Genomic DNA, 16,956 nt, shown 5'->3' on the forward strand with positions numbered 1-16,956 from the left:
AGATAGGGTTGCTTCACGGTACTCTGGACAGGATCTGAAACGCGGATAGTGGGCGGACCAATGGGAGATCAGGAACGCGTCACTGGAACGCCATGTCAGCAATCAGGACTGCTATCCCTCAAAAGATTCCAGCCATGTTTTTGGAGACGATTCAGGTGTGGTTTGGTTTACTCTTACTTATTTTTAGCACCCGTTACATCGAATATTTAGATACTAATTAGAAGTATTAAATGTAGATTATTTACAAAACCCATTACATAAGTGGAGGCGGTGAGACGAATTTATTAAACCTAATTAGCCCATAATTTGACAATGTGTTGCTACAGTAAATATTTGCTAATGATGGATTAATTAGGCTTAATAGATTTGTCTCGCCGTTTAGCCTCCATCTGTGTAATGATTTTTGTAAATAGTCTACGTTTAATATTCCTAATTAGTATCTAAACATTCGATGTGACACGTGCTAAAAATAAGCAAAGGGAACCAAACGCCCCTCAAACCATGTTTTGAACCCGGAACATGATTTTTTTTTTGTCTTTTGGAACTCATGGCTTTTAAGAACATTTTTTATATTGATTTCAAGACCCTATTGATATGAAAGACGTAGGATTAGAATTGCAAGAAATTTGCAAACTCCAAATGTAGAAAAGTTTCTAATAGGACCTCATGAGATCCAATATCTAGTTTTCTCTCCAATTTTTTTGATGAATTTATGCATCCTGTAGTAATTCGAAGGAAATTACAGCATGCAAACCTTTGTTTCAAATGGGCATATAGGAAATTTTCCTATAAGATTAGAATTCTCCAAATTACCTATGATTTTCATTTGTTCTAATGGACCTTAAAGTGCATGAAACTCTTTAATGGGACGTCTAGATACAACATAAAATATATGAATTTGAGTAGAGAGATAGACATAAAAAAAAACTTCTAGATTGGTTCTCATGTTAAATTTACCTCAAAATCCACCAATGCTGGAAGAGAGAGAGAGAGATGAAGAGAAAATGAGAAATAGGGCTAAAATGGCTGAGATTTTTTCTATACGAAGAAAGCTTTAATAAAGTTCTGATTTTTTAACAAGCTGATATACTCATATACACAACCACTAGAAAAACACCGGTAGACTTTTACTCGAGAACATCGCACAGAATACCGTTCGTCATCGAGGTTGTTATCGAACAAGATTTTGATTATTTTACGCTATGCAATAGAACTTCGCCGTTCTTGCTAAAAAATTGGGCAAACGAGTGGCATTTTGGCAAGTTGAACAGTGCGTAATGATATCTAAGAATTTCTTTTTCAAACAACAATCTAGCCTACTGTACAGACTTAGCCAACCATGTTAACATCTGTCCTGATTGATAAGTCCACAGTGAAGCAGAAGCTACCAGGGTGCTATATCACACTGAGTTTATGGACATCCAATTAATACTGAAATTTTGAGCAGCAATAGTCACTCAGCTGATCCTTCTATAAACTGCATCCATTTCACAATAAAGTATGCCATCAAAAGATACAAAGAGTCGTCAGAATTCAAATACAGCACCAGTCAAGAGAACATTCCACGTTTTGGAATTCAGCAGACAGCTGCTCTTTCGAGGCCAGAACATTTCTGATGTCAAGACCTGGGGAGATCTGAGCACTATAAAAAGATAAGATTTGTCGAGCTGTCCCAGATGCATGCCAGAATATACGAGTGAACAACTACTGACTAACTTGTCCCTCACATGCATCGCCATCTGTTCCCATACATTTCATAATCAAAACATTTGATCTTGAACAGCTGTTGAGGTTTTCCTTCTTTTTTCTATTTAGTCAGAATAGCTGCTGAGAAATTCATATGAAATTGCAGCTATGAGCAAATGCATTTAACATATTCTTGAGTAGAACGAGGCATACATACACTTCTGTTTCTGTCTGCATACATAAAACATCGAACAAAACATGGGGCATAGTTCAGTCATGGATTGCGAAAATGAACCAGCGACTGAGACTGCGAAGTCAATAAACATTATTTGGTTCCTTGCATTGTTTAATGGACAGAGAATTTCAGTTATTTGAGACGTATCCCATAACATTTTCATGTCTCTGCGTAACCTTTGACTACTTGGGTGCCAGATGTCACTGGTTGCAACACAGAACATAAGAAAATTATCCAGTCTGTCATAAGATGAAAAGGTGCCATTGAAGAACTGCCAACGAATTTTATCTTAAGGAATTCTGTGCATAAGTAAGAAGATAAGTCTTTCTGCTTCAAAAAATAAAATTGAGGCACTGCGTATGTTTTCTTCTGAATTTTGGGAGTGGGGAGCAGTATTAACATGAACTATTCAAATCCCCAAAAAAGTTATGTTCAATAGATAGACTTCGCAAAAAAATCACCATGCTCAAATTATCCTGCACTTTCCTATGAGATGGTAATAGGCATTCAACGAAAGAAAGCATGGAGAAAAAAATTAAAAATCTTACAAACTACCAAGCTCTCCTGTGATACGAGTCCCAGGACGGTGTGGGAATCGGGATCAGGGCCTTAAGCGCACATTATATGTTTGATTGTTTACTCAATCATTCCACATGGAATGATCTTGATTGTGAAAACAGAAAAGTGCAACTGACAGGTTAGTTTATGTCATACCGGTGCAATAATTGGAACAAATCGCTTTGAAAATCGAATCCCATTTAACCTCAAAAGCCTGAAGTATGCAATTCTAACACTGGAACATCATATAGAAGCAGCAGCAGCTAACCATCTAGATCAGGTAACGCACGGCAAGTCGGCAACAATTAAAGCAGCAGCGCAACTCTCATATCACATAGCCTCTCAACTAGAGCCTGCACGGAGCAGAAGCAGATTGTACACGGTAGTAGTACTAGTACAACAAGAACGAAAAGAATGGCGTCCAACATGGACAGGTGCAGCTACTGCGCGCACCCTGGATCCCTTTACAGCAGCGGCGGCGGCGGCAAGCGGCATCAGATCAGCTCACAAATAAATCACGGACCTGACACCCGGACGAGCTTGGGTTTCGATTGGCGCGGGCGAGGCGGGGAATGGAGCGGTCTGTCAGGTGAGGGGCGTAGAGGAGGACACCTCGGCCTTGTCGAGCCGCCGCAGCTGACACGCGCGCAGCGCCAGGAAGGCGCCGAGGAAGAGCTGCATTGCGACGGCGACGCCGGCGAAGGCGATCCCGAGCCGCTCCCCGAAGTTGAGCCGCCGCCGGCGCTGCCTGGGCGGCGGTGGCGGGGGTGCGTGCCTCCGGTGCCGGTGCCGCGGCCGCGGAGCCCGCCGCGCCGGAGGGGGAGGGGAGGCCGGGGGGTCGGAGGCCGACGCGACCTGCCGCTGCGTGGCGGGGACCGCCGAGGAGGGCGGCGAGGGGGCGGCGGAGGAGAGGGGGAGGGACGGGGAGGCGAGGAGGAGGAGCGGGAGGAGGAGGGTGGTCAGGGTCGCGGCTCGGGCGGGTGCCGAGCGGCGCGGGCGCGGGCGTGGCGCCATGGGAGGGGGCGTGGCATCAAGGTGAGGGGAGGGGGGGCGTCGAGGCGAATCTGGTGGTGGTGGGATTGGGGGAGAGGTCGGGGCTGGTAGGAAGAGGGGAGGTGGGAAGGTGAAGCTTGCCTTGAGGGCGCTGAGCGTGGGCGGAGCTGCGATGAGCTGGTGCGAGGCGAGAGGGAGCTGGACGCGTGGTTCGGGTTCTCACTGCAAGGTGTTTTTTAGGTGCGTTCGGTGAGAGGTGGCACCGTGGCAGTGGCACATGCCTGGCTGGGTGCTGGATGGCTTGCTTCGGCTTTGTGCCGGCAGCCGCCGCCGATCCGGATGACCACAAAGCCCACAAGCCGCGAGCCCACACCGTAGCGTGTAGGCTGTGGCGAAGCTACGACAGGTACCTGTCGGGCGTAGTAATGGCGGAAACGCGGCTGTGCAGCACGGAGGTACGTAGCAGCTCCAAATGCGCGTGAAGAAGTCGACATATGGACCCCATTGCGAGCTGAGAATACTGCGGGGTGCTTGATACCCCTGCTAAACTTTAGCATATATCACATCGGATGCTTGAATACTGATTAGGAGTATTAAATATAGTCTAATTACAAAACTAATTGCACAGATGAAATCTAATTCACGAGATGAATCTATTAAGCCTAATTAGTTAATGATTTGACAGTGTGATGCTACAATAACCAATTGCTAATGATGGTTTAATTAGCCTTAATAGATTCGTCTTGCAAATTAGACTCCATCTGTGTAATTAGTTTTGTAATTAGCTCATATTTAGTCTTCCTAATTAGTATCCGAACATCCGATGTGACTCTGCTAAAGTTTAACACCTCATATCCAAACACCCCTACGTCTACGTGGTCAGTTTCATACCTTCAAAAATAGCATATATTTGAATATTTGATGGCCTTGTCATCATTTTAAATTTTCAGTATGTGATAGGTACCTCCATGCAGTCCACGGTGCTCCTTCCCTTAAAATTTCTAGACATGGATAAGGAGGAGGTCTATTAGGAGGAGGAGGAGGATAAAAGGAGGACAAATTTCTTACACGGTCAACGAATAAAATCTAAGTCCAGCATATGCCACGGCCACTAACTTTGGGAGTTCCGACATGTTACAGATAGATCGGTGGATGTGGATGGCATATGAGAGTATAAGTTTTTTTATTGGCATGTAACGATTTTTTCCATGTAAATATGAGAAAGAAAGTGATAGAGAGATGAAAATAGTTAAAAGGAAATATAAATGGATACCCGTTGCTCAAAAGCAATAGAAAATTGCTAGGAAATGATATTGAGGAAAATGCACGTTGACTATATGCCATTAGCGAATATGAGATAGCAACTTAGTGGATGCTCGTATCAAGCATTCAAGCTAGGTCTAGCAAAACAAAGACAAAGCTTTGAGCTTGATGTAGCTAAGAGGCTACGAAACCAGGGACGAATTAAAGATTAAGGCAGGGACAAAGTTAGGATTAAACAATACGATGGGAGCAAACAAGCTGTATCATGAAAGTTTCTTAGATGTAGCTCAAGTGTTTTGAGCATAGGAGGCCATGGCCCTTACTTGGCCCATCCACGGCTTCGTCACACCATGGAGCAATTTTTTTTGGCCATAGATGAAGCGAAAAATTGATGAAGGAGAGGGAGGGGAAAAAGAGGGACACCAGAATAAAGATGAACCTTTTCGACAAAAAGATTATAACTAATCAGGATGTTCATTTTCTTTCGACAAAAAGATTATAAGATGCATTAAAAGAATTCTCTACACTTAGCAAATCGCGAGTGAAATGCTTATATGATGTGGAAAAAGGTGCTCCATCGGATGGAAGAACGAACATTAACACATACAAGGAAGAGTAATATGCTTTTTTTCACAAGGAAGAGTGAACGGCACGTGTAATATGCTTTTTTTTTTTGCAAGCACGTGTAATATGCTAGAGGTAGACGGTAGTAGACATTGGAGGTATTACGAAGCCGATGTTGTTGAACATGAGCCCAAATGGGAAACGTTTACTGGCCCAAATGGGCCTCAATGCCACGAACGGCCCGAGGGCAAAAGGGAAAAACGACAACCCCATACATCCTCTTCCCTCCGCCGCCGCTCCCCTAAAACCCCATTCTTTAGGGTTTCTCCGCGGCGCGAAGCTCCCCCTTCTCCCCTCCCCGCCGCTTCCACTACCCTCTCGAAGCTTCCCCTGCTCCACAGCGCCGCCCATATCAACTCCAACCCCCTCCCGTCTCCTCTCCCGTAAGCCGCCGCCGCGCGAAGTACTCGCCCAGCCGCCCCAACCATGTCGACGTTCTGGGGTAACAATCGTTTCCGCCGCCACCGATTTTGCTGTCAATTTCCGTTGTGTTGCCTGACTGGATTGTCGCGTTCCTCGCAGGCGTGGAGGTTAAGCCGGGGAAGCCCTACACGCTCACCCACAGCGACTGTGGCGGCCGCCTGCGCCTCACCCAGGTCCGCTTCTTCTCGCGGTTTGACGGTGGTAGCGTATATTTGTGATGTTGTGTGACGAATGTGGTGTTTATTGGTTGGATGGGAAATTTGCAACGCAGGCAACGCTGGGGGATGAGGCCGGTAAGGGGGAGAAGGGTGGCGGCCGGAAGAAGTGTGTGCTACAGTGCAGCGTCGAGAGCAAGGATCCCGTTTACCTTTGTGCCTTGGTGCCGGAGCAGTCGGAAACATGCCACCTGGAGCTGGAGTTTGATGAGGTGGAAGTCACTTTTTCAGTGATTGGGCAGAGGAGTGTCCATCTTGTTGGATACTACATCGCGTATCCTCTGCTGCATTAGTGTCAATTGATTCTCTTTCTTTGTATTAGGTTGCTGTAGGATGGTTTCAATTGATTATCTTTCTTTCTAGTATGCTAGGTTGCTGTAGGATGGTTTCAATTGATTATCTTTCTTTCTAGTATGCTAGGTTGCTGTAGGATGGTTTCAATCGATTGCCTTTCTTTCTCTTATGGTAGGTAGCTTTAGGATGGTTTCAATTGCTTATCTTTCTTTGTAGTAGATTACTGCAGGATGGTTTCAATTGATTATCTTTCTTTCTAGTATGCTGTAGGATGATTTCAATTGCTTATCTTTCGTTGTAGTAGATTGCTGTAGGATGCTCATTGTGTTGGGAATTGTTGTTGTGGAGCTTGTTTTTCCTTAAGTGTTTTTGTCAGTGATGCGTACGAGGAAGATATGAGTGACAGTGATGCTGAGAGTGACTCTCTTCAAGGCTCCGACGAGGATGGTTTCTTGGTAGATGATGATGACAATAACATGGTAATGATCGACCAGATGACCATGGGTAATACACATGTTTTGTCTTGGTGCAGAACTCATTTTAGTATGTTACTGTCAGGTTATGGGATATTCAGACAGTGAAGATGATTCAGACTATGATTCAGAGTCTGATGATGAAGAGATGGCATACGATCAGCGTAGGGGCAAAAGTTCAGGTAAGCATTACATACTGTTCCATTGCCCTGCCATATAATCAATAAAAGAATGCCCTGACATATAACTAGATTCTCCTTCTCACTCGTTGCTTTGGACCTTAAAATTTAGTTATCTCTAGGTCTATTTTCCCTTTCGTAGTCATTAGTGTTGGTGTAGCCTTGTATTTTGGGATTGACAGAGGGAGAACGTTTGAACCAAAGCTGTGATATGAACTGGTAGGGGCAGGAAATTGTAAATGCTTATGTCCAATGAATAACTGATGAAAATAAATGTAACATTGATTTGATGTTTGCACAGGAGCTTGTTAACAAATGGTATATACATTATAAAATTTATCATGAAAAGATGCCTTGGAATTCTTTTGCTTATGCATATTGCCAGAGTGAAACTTATTCTGTAACTTCTCGGGGTTACTTCATGTGTCACATACCTCCTCTTAATACCCTTTAAAGTATTTATATAACTATATGCATGATTTAGCTGCAGAAAGCGTTAGAACCCTTTCATATTAAGCTTAGTTGATTGAAACACTACATTCTGTGGGGTAATCTGGCACTTGCCAGGATTGTTGATTTGCACTTCTGTTGGTGCTTAATGCCTGATGTACCTAAAGAATAGCAGTATTTGCATTCTGTTAAGTGTACTGTATTGGAATATATTCTACTTCTGTATACATCGATTCGAGTATTCAAATGTGCATGGTGAGGTTATGTACACGCTTATGTGGAATTAATATTACAAACTACAGCCCTATTTTCCCTATCGCATTAGAGAAATCATGAATTACCATTTATTTCACTAGTTTCAGTTGCACTTCTCATTGGCATTGGCATTACCTCATGCAAGGGATGTTTGGTTTTCCTTACCCCAGTCAGGATCGCTTTATGCCTTCATGGGTTTCTTTACCTGTTGCTAAATTTTGCAGTTGTTATTGAGGAAATTCAAGAGGATGACAAGCCTTCTGCGGGTGAAGTACAGAAGGGATCAAACAAGAAGCGGAGCAGTGAAAATGGTGATAAGTCTCAACTCCAGCTTGTTGTGAGGGATCCTGCTACTGAATCCTTGGAAAGTGAAGATGAAGATGGCTTTCCTGTATCATTTTCTGAATCAAAGAAGAGTTCCGAGAGTGTTTCGAAGAAAAAAGGGGGAAAAGACAAGGAGGCTAGCAATGAAGACCGGAAAAGGAAAAGTGGAGCCATTACAGATCGTGGTGACTCTTCAGGGTACATGCTAACTCACTTTTTGCCCCAGAATTTGTCATTGGTGTGGTAACATGCTCTGATACTTTGTAAATTTACCTATGGTTCTAGGGATGTAAAGGCTGAAAATGATGGGGCATCAAAGAAGAAGAAAAAGACCAAGGACAAAAGCACTGCTATGGACAACGGAAAGGTGAACAATGATGTAAAGGAGGTTAAGCAACAAGATGCTTCAGCTGAACCTGTCAGTGCAAAACATAAGAAGAAAAACAAGAACACAAGTGCTTCTGAGGCTGGTACTGATGAGCAATCTGCTAAGAAAAACAATATGTAAGTATCTTAAGGTGCTGCATTGTTTTTTCTTTTTACATTGAAATGCTTTTCACATGGTTCTACACTGTTTGACAACATTACCTTCTACCTAATTCCAGTCACAAAGATGGTGAGGCTGTAACTGCTCAGGAGGCTAATAAAAAGAACAAGAAAAAGAAAGGGCAGGACACAAACAGAAGTGAAAATCAGTCACCAACTGGACTTGTAGAGTCAGATAGCAAGAAGGAGCCACTACAAACACGGACTTTTGCCAATGGTATGATAATTCAGGAGATGGAGCTGGGCAAGCCTGATGGTAAAAAAGCCACCAATGGAAAGAAGGTAAACATTTCTGGCTTCTTGATGGGATGATCCTCTCCAAGCTACCATTTTAGTATTGCAATTTCTCACTGACTAGGCAATGCTGACATTTGCATGCTCGAGTTTCAGTATCTTCACATAGTTGCTTGCTTTTGCATGGTTATGATAGATTGGACCAAATAGAAAACTTTCCATTATCTGACTTGCATGCTCGAGTTTCAGTATCCTCATCTGAGCATTAGTTGCATGATTTGTATAATTATGATAGATTGGGATGATCAGGCAACTTTCCACTATCTGACTTTCATGTTGACTTTTATAAGTATGACCTCTTTTTTCCTTAGGTTGCTATGAGATATATTGGCAAGCTAAAGAATGGCACGATTTTTGACTCCAATGTTAGCGGAAGACCATTTGAGTTCAGACTAGGTAATTGTTTTTTTTCCTGCTAATGTCTTGCTTTCTACCATCACTCAAGATCAATATTGGGGTTGACTTAATTGATACCTTGCCTGCAGGTGTTGGGCAGGTTATCAAAGGATGGGACGTCGGCGTCAATGGTATATAAGCCTTTTTTTTTTTGAAAGACTTGTATATAAGCCTTCATCTTGTTATCAAACACACAATCATGTTGCAGTGCATATTTTCATGCTTTTGGCTTGGTGCTTGTTAACAGGTATGCGGGTTGGTGACAAAAGGAGACTCACCGTTCCACCTTCAATGGGGTAAGATATCCATCACATTGCTTTGTACTATCAGCGAGTGGTTGTTCCAATCCAGCCTTGATTTGTTGCTTCTGTAGTTACGGGAGCCAGAGAGTGGGGCCGATACCGCAGAACTCAACTCTCATCTTTGATGTGGAGCTAGTGAACGTGAAATGAAGTTTTGAGGACCAAGATAGCATGAAGGTCCATGAGAAACTGAGGCAGTTTCGAAAGTTTTGGAGTGCACCATTTTCCTTCTGCAGTGCTATTTCATAGCCGTAGGGACATGTTCAGCTGATTCCAAGCCATTTTTATCGACATTATCGTTACTGTAAACTGGAGCTATTCAGGCTAATTGCCGGGTTGCAACATTTGCCCTACTTGCGCTTGATCTTGCCGTGGTTGATTCCTTTTGGTCCGGTTTGGACTAGATCATCTACTGAGTGAAATGATTAGCACTAGTAGAGTTTATGTTGCTGTGTTTTAGAATTTCAGTTGCACCCTGTTGCCTCCAAAATCATTTTAAACTTTGTGAGAGAAGTAACTGGCTGGAGTTGTTTGGGTTTTGCTGCTAGCTTTCCAAGCCTAATTTCACTCATTGCAAAATACGAGCATTTTGGGATGGCCTTCCTTTTCTTTCCGCGTGCTCCATATTTACCATTTGCCTAGATCTGTGATCATTCTTTGGCCTGAGTGAGACCCAAATCTTCTGGTTCAGATCGACACCTGAGAGGGCTTCAAGCCTTCAATACGGTAACGGTCATGTCTCAGCAGGATCAGCTTGCGGTTTGCGCCTTGTTGCCATCTGCCATTGCGATTTGCGAGCGCCCTTGTGACTCGTGAGCAGACTGTACGACGCGACTTCCCTCACCAGTAGAGCGGATGAGTTGGCAGTGGCGCACCCAGCGGCGCGCTCGGCGCCCACGCGGCCACAGCCACGGCCCATCGCTTCCCGAGCGCCGAAATCCAAACGCACGATGCCTTCGCCACCACCGCCCCCCACCGTGTGCGCTCTCCTCCTCCCCTTCTCCCCCTCCTCATCCACCACCTCCGGCCAACAACCCCGCCGCCTGCGCGTCCGCAGCTCGAAGCCCAGCCCGCCGGGCCTCCCCAAGCCCAGCACCAGCACCAGGCCGCCCCCGCGCCGCCTGCACGAGGCGGACCGCCGCCTCAGCTCCCTGGTCCACCGGGGCGACCTCGACGCGGCGCTCCGCCTCGTCCGCTCCTCGCCGCGCCCGCCCGACGTGCCCCTCGCCAACCGCCTCGTCCGCGACCTCTGCCGCCGTGGCCGCCCCGCCGACGCCGCGCGCGTCGTCGAGGCCTGCGGGCCGGATGCCACGGCCGCCACCTATGGCGCGCTGGTGGACGGGTACTGCCGCGCGGGGCTGCTCGAGGACGCGCGCCGCGTCGTCGACGGCATGCCCGCGGCCGCGCGGGCCAGCAGCGCCTACGCCTACAACCCGCTCATCCACGCGCTCTGCGACCGCGGCCGGGTCGCCGACGCGCTCGGGGTGCTCGACGGCATGCTCTGCCGCGGGTGCGCCCCCGACGTGGTCACCTACAACATCCTCCTCGAGGCGGCGTGCAAGGCCAGGGGGCACCGGCGGGCCATGGAGCTGGTCGACCTCATGCGCGCCGAGGGGTGCGAGCCCAACAACGTCACGTACAATGTCATCATCGACGCCATGTGCAGGGAACGGGATGTGGACCAGGCGCGCGAGTTCCTCGACAGCCTGCCTTCCAGGGGTTGCAAGCCCAACACCGTCAACTACAACACGGTCTTGAAGGGGTTCTGTAGCGCCGAGCGATGGGAGGATGCTGATGAGCTTCTTGACGAGATGGTCCGAGAGAACTGCCCGCCGAGCGAGGCGACCCTCAATGTGATCGTCAATGCGTTGTGCCGGAAAGGATTGCTCCAGAAGGTTACTCGGTATCTAGAGAAAATGTCCAAACATGGCTGCGCGGCAAATGTTGTTACCTACAATGCTGTCATCAATGGGATCTGTGAGCAAGGGCATGTGGACAGTGCCTTGGAGTTACTAAACAACATGCAATCCTATGGCTGTAAACCTGATATCGTCACCTACAACACTCTGCTCAAGGGTCTGTGCAGTGCTGAGCGATGGGAGGATGCTGAGGAGCTAATGGCTAAAATGACCCAGAATGATTGCATCCCAGATAATGGGACATTCAATACTGTAATTAATTTCTTGTGTCAAAAGGGATTGATTGTGCAGGCCTTTGAAGTCTTTAAGCAAATGCCTGAGAAAGGCTGCAATCCTAACTCAATCACTTACAGTACAATGGTAGGTGGACTTGCCAAGGCTGGCAAGCTGGAACAAGCCCTTGAGTTGCTGAATGAAATGGCCAGCAAAGGATTCAACTCAGATAAAATGTATCAGTTGTTAACTGAGTATCTGAATAAAGAGGATAAAATTGAAGAGGTGGTTCAGGCAGTTCATAAACTGCAAGGTGCAGGCGCACCACCCCACGCTGCACTCTACAACACAGTACTGTTAGGGCTTTGCAGAAATGGGAAAACAGATTATGCTATCGATGTGTTTGCTGATATGGTGTCCTGTGGTTGTATGCCTGATGAATTGTCGTACATTATACTCATTGAAGGTTTGGCATATGAGGGCTATTTGAAGGAGGCAAGAGAATTGCTAAGCAAGTTGTGCTCTAGAAATGTTCTTTCTAACAGCTTGATCAAGAATGAAGCTTTGTTGTTAGATCAAAATATTCACTCTTCTTGAGTCATGATTAATTTGAGGGATGTCTGCACTTTTAACTACATTTTATATAGCGGTGGAGTAGGTTAGGACTTACACATTGCTTCAATTTTGATTGTAAGTGCCCTTTGCTTCAGACATGTTGTAGTGTAGAGCTTAGTTGTCCATCTGTTTAAGTTCTTTCTGTAACAATGCTGTCCAATATCATGCCTGTTTGGCTGATTGTAGTTGCAAATTTTCATGCATGCTTACAGAATATGAGCATATTGGATTATAAACATGATTTGATTTTACTTTCTGGATGCACATTTAGTCAAGGCACCCTCATATCCAAAATATAAGTTGTTTTAGAATTGTATTTTGGATCATCATTCTTTGTTTCTGTTCGATGGAGATATTTGCCCTAGGATTTAAGCTAAGCTGAAATGTGCATCCTGGTTTAAGAAGCAGGGATATTGTAGGCCTGCACCTATATAGTATTCTAGTTCCTGGAGTACTTTGTTTAGAAACAAGTGGTCAAATTTTGAGTGGTTATATATGAAACCGAAAATGGATACTAGGCCTATGAGAGAAGTATAGTAAGTGTTTATTTGTTTTAAACTAGAAGACTTGAAAAAAGTGAGGCCTTAATGTGACAATTCCTATTCTGATTTTCTTACTTTAGTGTAACAGAAATAACATTTAAAGAATCATTATACAATTGGAGCTCAAGTTACTTCTGATTGATGGTAATTTTTGTCTTGTAAGGTGTCCTGGACCCCATGTTTGTGCTATACTGCTATTTGAAGATAATCCTCTTGGTGATATTTTCAAGTTCATGCTCTTTCTTTGAGTTCGTTATGCCAATTGAATTGGAGTAAATATTACCTGGCAGTTATATTAACCTCTTGGCTCCTAAGTGAAACTATGCAAGTGCTGCATATTTTCTCGAACACTCGTGCTGCAACTTTACACGTGGATGGCTTTTCTTTTTTTGTTACTGCAGTTAGGAGATAAGGCAGCTATATGCTTTGAACCGAAGTAATATAAGCACTAATATTATAGATATTGCATTATCTGATGGTCGTCTCATTTCATTATTATGGCCGTAGCATGAGTTCATTCTTTTCTTCTACTTACATCCATAGTGCCAAATTAGTCCAGCCTTCATGGGCGTTACCATTTCACCATGTTTATATCTTACACCCTAGATTGGTTTGCTTTGCCCACTTGTGAAGAGTTTTAATTTGACTTTGTTAGGCTTGGTTAGCATAAAGTATCATTTAGAAAGTCTTGTTATGCTATGGTGCAATTCCTGAATTGTGCAGAGTCTGCACGACTGCAGAAAGCTCTCCAGCCTGGATGCTTTGGAAAGACCGAATCTAAGGTGCATGATCACCTTTTACTTATCTCTGGGTTGCTCCTCATATGGATGATCATCTTCCTTTGACCAAATCTGTGGTGCGTATAGTCATCACCTTGGTTGATTCAGAGGGGATAAATCCTTCTAAATATGGTCCACTGAAGTTAATTTGTGTGTTTGAACATTGCTGGTTTAGTCTATTTTAACTTAGAATTCTTTTTTTCTAGTTTTAAAGTGATGAAAGGTCGTACTGCACTTCCCTACTCGGGTTGCTGTCTACAAAGCGTTAAAACCTTTATTCTCTCAATTTGAATCTTGGAAAAAAAATATCTGCCCTCTATTGATTCAGCGTTCCTTTTTAGTAGTATCTTATACCTACGGAGGTCCAGGTAGCAACATGGCATGGTAGTATCTTGAATCTTTTTGTGCGTATCAGCTGCACAAGTCTAAAACGAAAGGTAAGCTAAACATCACAAATTTCTGAATTTATGTTTTGTTTTTGCAGTTTACCTCTAGAGGGTACAGATTTGGTTGCCACTTTCCAGGGCCTGAAGCCCTGAACACTCGTTGCTGGGGTTCTGTTCTACTCAAAACAGTCCCCTGCTCCAAGAGAATCATGACAGGTATCTAAAGACACCATCTAAATGTTCTTCCTGTCGGCGGTAAAGCTGCCTAGCCACCAACACGTTGTGAAAGTTCAGGCTCCACTTGATCATAACAATATACCATATGGTCTTTCTCTCCAACTCGTTTTTGCATTAGTGGTCTGGTCATCGATGTATCTACTATTCTACTCTTTTCAAAAAGCAGTTGAGATATTGGCCTTGACGAGCATACGGCATTGTATGTTTTGTATTGCTGCTGCTGCTCGTCATTCTTTAGCCAGTGTGCAAACTCCAAAAGCATTTTTGGCTTCTCGCTGGCTGCTTTTGTATCTGGTCTCTGCTCGCTGACCACGGACCGTGATGTACCACGGCATGATAAGGTTATTGGTACAGCATTATCTGTCTCATTTCACTATTGAGTTCATATCTTTTCTTCTACTTACATCCATGGTACAAAATCGGTCCAACCTTCAAGTGCGATTACCATTTTACCATGTTTAAATCTTACACCCTAGACTGGATAGCCTTGCCCACTTGTGAAGAGTTTTGGTTTGACTTTGTTAGTCTAGGTTAGCATGTAGTATCATTTGAAATTTCTTGTTATGCTATGGTGTAATTCCTTAATTGTGAAGAGTCTGCACGACTGCAGAAAGCTCTCCAGCCTGGATGCCCTGGAAAGATCAAATTTTGGGTAATGCATGATCACCTTTTCCTTATCCCTGGGTTGCTCCTCATATGGACGATCATCTTACTTTGACCACGTCTGTGGTGTGTACAGCACTTTTTTCTAGTGCTAAAGTGGTGAAAGGATGTACTGCACTTGGCTACTCAGGTTGCCATGTAATGTGCGTTCAAGCCTTTTTATTCTCTTAAGTGGAATCTTGGAAAATATCTGCCCAGCCTCCTATTGATTCAGCGTTCTTTTTTAGTATCTTACACCTACAGAGGCCCAAAGTAGCAACATGGCATGGTAGTAGTATCTCAGCTCATGGGCCTTGAATCTTGAATTGATGAGTTCTCATTCGTGTGTGTCACTTGTACAAATCATCTTGTTTTTTTGCAGTTTCCCTCTACAGAACTGGTATCAGCTCCCGGGGCCTGAAGCTCGTTGCTGGGGTTCTGTTCCACTCAAAACAGCCCATTGCTCCCAGTAAATCATGCCAGGTATCTGAAGACACCATGTGAATGTCCTTCCAGTCGGTTGTCGGTAAAGCTGCCTATCCACCAACATGTTGTGAAAGGTTCAGGCCCCACTCGATCATAACAGTATACCGTCTGGCCTTTCCCTCCGACTTGTTTTTGCTCTACTGGTCTGGTCATCGATGTATCTACTATTCTGCTTTCTTTTCAGAGGGGGGAAGCAGCAGCAACAGCTGAGATGTTGGACTGGAGGAGCCGACGAGCATACCCATTCCGTGTGTTCGTGTGGCTGTCATCTTTCGTGAGCCACTGTTCAAACTCCATGAGCATTTTCAGCTACTCGATGGCTACTTATCCACCCGCTCTCCCCTCGCTGACCACGGACCGCGACGTACCACGGCATGGTAGCTCGGACCTGGACCTGGAATCGGAAAGCCCTCTCGAGATCTGGATGCAGGCCGATGCTTCTGCTGCCGCTGCACGTTGTCAACCATGTTGTCAAAATCCCTAAAAAGAAAACCCCATGTTATTGCCAACTTGTCATATACTAGTATGAAGCTTGCTATCGTCCGTTCCTCACCCATCGGGTTGCGTCTACGCGCCGTGGCCGGAGCTCCTCACCCGGCCTCGTTGACACCCCGCGGTTTGTTTGGTGGTCAAGCCTATTGCATGGTGTTGACATCCTCCGCGTCAACCCGGACCTGCCCCTCCGCCCTTTCACATTCTGACGACGACCGTTGCTGTGTGGACGCTGGACGCACCGGCCGGATCCGGCGAGCTGACCTGCGTACGCTACAGCCGTTACGTTGCCGTCGCCGGTTTCATATCCTGTACGGGCTGCACCCCGTGGCCGTAGGGCCGCGGTCTCCGTTCCCGGTCCTCCGTCGGTCGTGACGACGTGTCCCGTTTGACCGCCTCTCGTTGTACTAGTAGCAGCAGCCCGATAGGTAGTACTAGTAGCCGTCTGTTTGGATACATGCTCATAAAGTTCAGTACCTATCATATCGGATGTTTGATATTAATTAGAAGTATTAAATATAGTTTAATTACAAAACTAATTACGCAGATAGAGTCTAATTCGCGAGACGAATCTATTAAGCCTAATTAGTTCATGATTTGACAATATGGTGCTACAGTAACTATTTGCTAATGATGGATTAATTAGGTTTAATAGATTCGTCTCGCGAATTAGTATAGGGATTTTGCAGTTAGTTTTATAATTAGCTCATATTTAGTTCTCCTAATTAACGTCCGAACATTCGATGTGACCCCTCCTAAAATTTAGTACCTCGCATTCAAACATCCCGTAGGAGCAGTAGCGAAGACTCGTCAAGTACACACTGACACCTTGCACTGTCGGCGTCGCGTGCGACTCGGGCGAGCCCGTTCCGCCACCAGCGTAACGTTGTCTGAAAGCCGTTGCCGTTCGTTTCAGTCACCGTGCACTACTTCGCTGCAAAGGGTTAGAAAAAACTTCGTTATTGTTGCAGCCGTGTCGCCGTCAGCGACTGGCATGGTGAGGAGTTGTCGTTCGCCTAGCAGCAGTAGCAGCCAAGATGGCGAATTAAATACCAAAAAGCTCCCAATATCAGGCCCGTACATTACGTGGTGCAAGTGGCGCAACTGCATCGGGCTACCAATTTCGAGGGGCCAC

The 16,956-nt window shown here is 45.2% G+C and overlaps 3 protein-coding genes across 3 annotated transcripts; 2 read left to right on the top strand and 1 right to left on the bottom strand.

The window, feature by feature from the left end:
* Nucleotides 1-1,468: 1,468 nt before the first annotated feature.
* Nucleotides 1,469-3,757, bottom strand: LOC111257854 (serine/arginine repetitive matrix protein 1-like). The gene has a single exon (XM_022828056.1). The coding sequence runs from the start codon at nucleotides 3,491-3,493 to the stop codon at nucleotides 3,065-3,067; it is 429 nt and encodes a 142-aa protein (XP_022683791.1). The 5' UTR covers nucleotides 3,494-3,757; the 3' UTR covers nucleotides 1,469-3,064.
* Nucleotides 3,758-5,588: 1,831 nt separating this feature from the next.
* LOC101771287 (peptidyl-prolyl cis-trans isomerase FKBP53) lies at nucleotides 5,589-10,023 on the top strand. Its single transcript, XM_004975693.4, has 12 exons — nucleotides 5,589-5,801; nucleotides 5,882-5,955; nucleotides 6,054-6,271; nucleotides 6,668-6,770; nucleotides 6,850-6,946; nucleotides 7,873-8,170; nucleotides 8,258-8,476; nucleotides 8,578-8,800; nucleotides 9,124-9,208; nucleotides 9,298-9,339; nucleotides 9,456-9,504; nucleotides 9,582-10,023. Exons 1-12 carry the CDS (start codon nucleotides 5,786-5,788, stop codon nucleotides 9,658-9,660), a joined length of 1,503 nt encoding a protein of 500 aa, XP_004975750.1. The 5' UTR covers nucleotides 5,589-5,785; the 3' UTR covers nucleotides 9,661-10,023.
* A 359-nt stretch (nucleotides 10,024-10,382) lies between these two features.
* Nucleotides 10,383-12,517, top strand: LOC101771678 (pentatricopeptide repeat-containing protein At1g09900). Its single transcript, XM_004975694.3, has one exon. It carries the CDS (start codon nucleotides 10,461-10,463, stop codon nucleotides 12,237-12,239), a length of 1,779 nt encoding a protein of 592 aa, XP_004975751.1. The 5' UTR covers nucleotides 10,383-10,460; the 3' UTR covers nucleotides 12,240-12,517.
* Nucleotides 12,518-16,956: the final 4,439 nt, after the last annotated feature.

The sequence above is a fragment of the Setaria italica genome, chromosome VII (assembly GCF_000263155.2).
Source record: "Setaria italica strain Yugu1 chromosome VII, Setaria_italica_v2.0, whole genome shotgun sequence".
NCBI lineage: Eukaryota > Viridiplantae > Streptophyta > Magnoliopsida > Poales > Poaceae > Setaria > Setaria italica.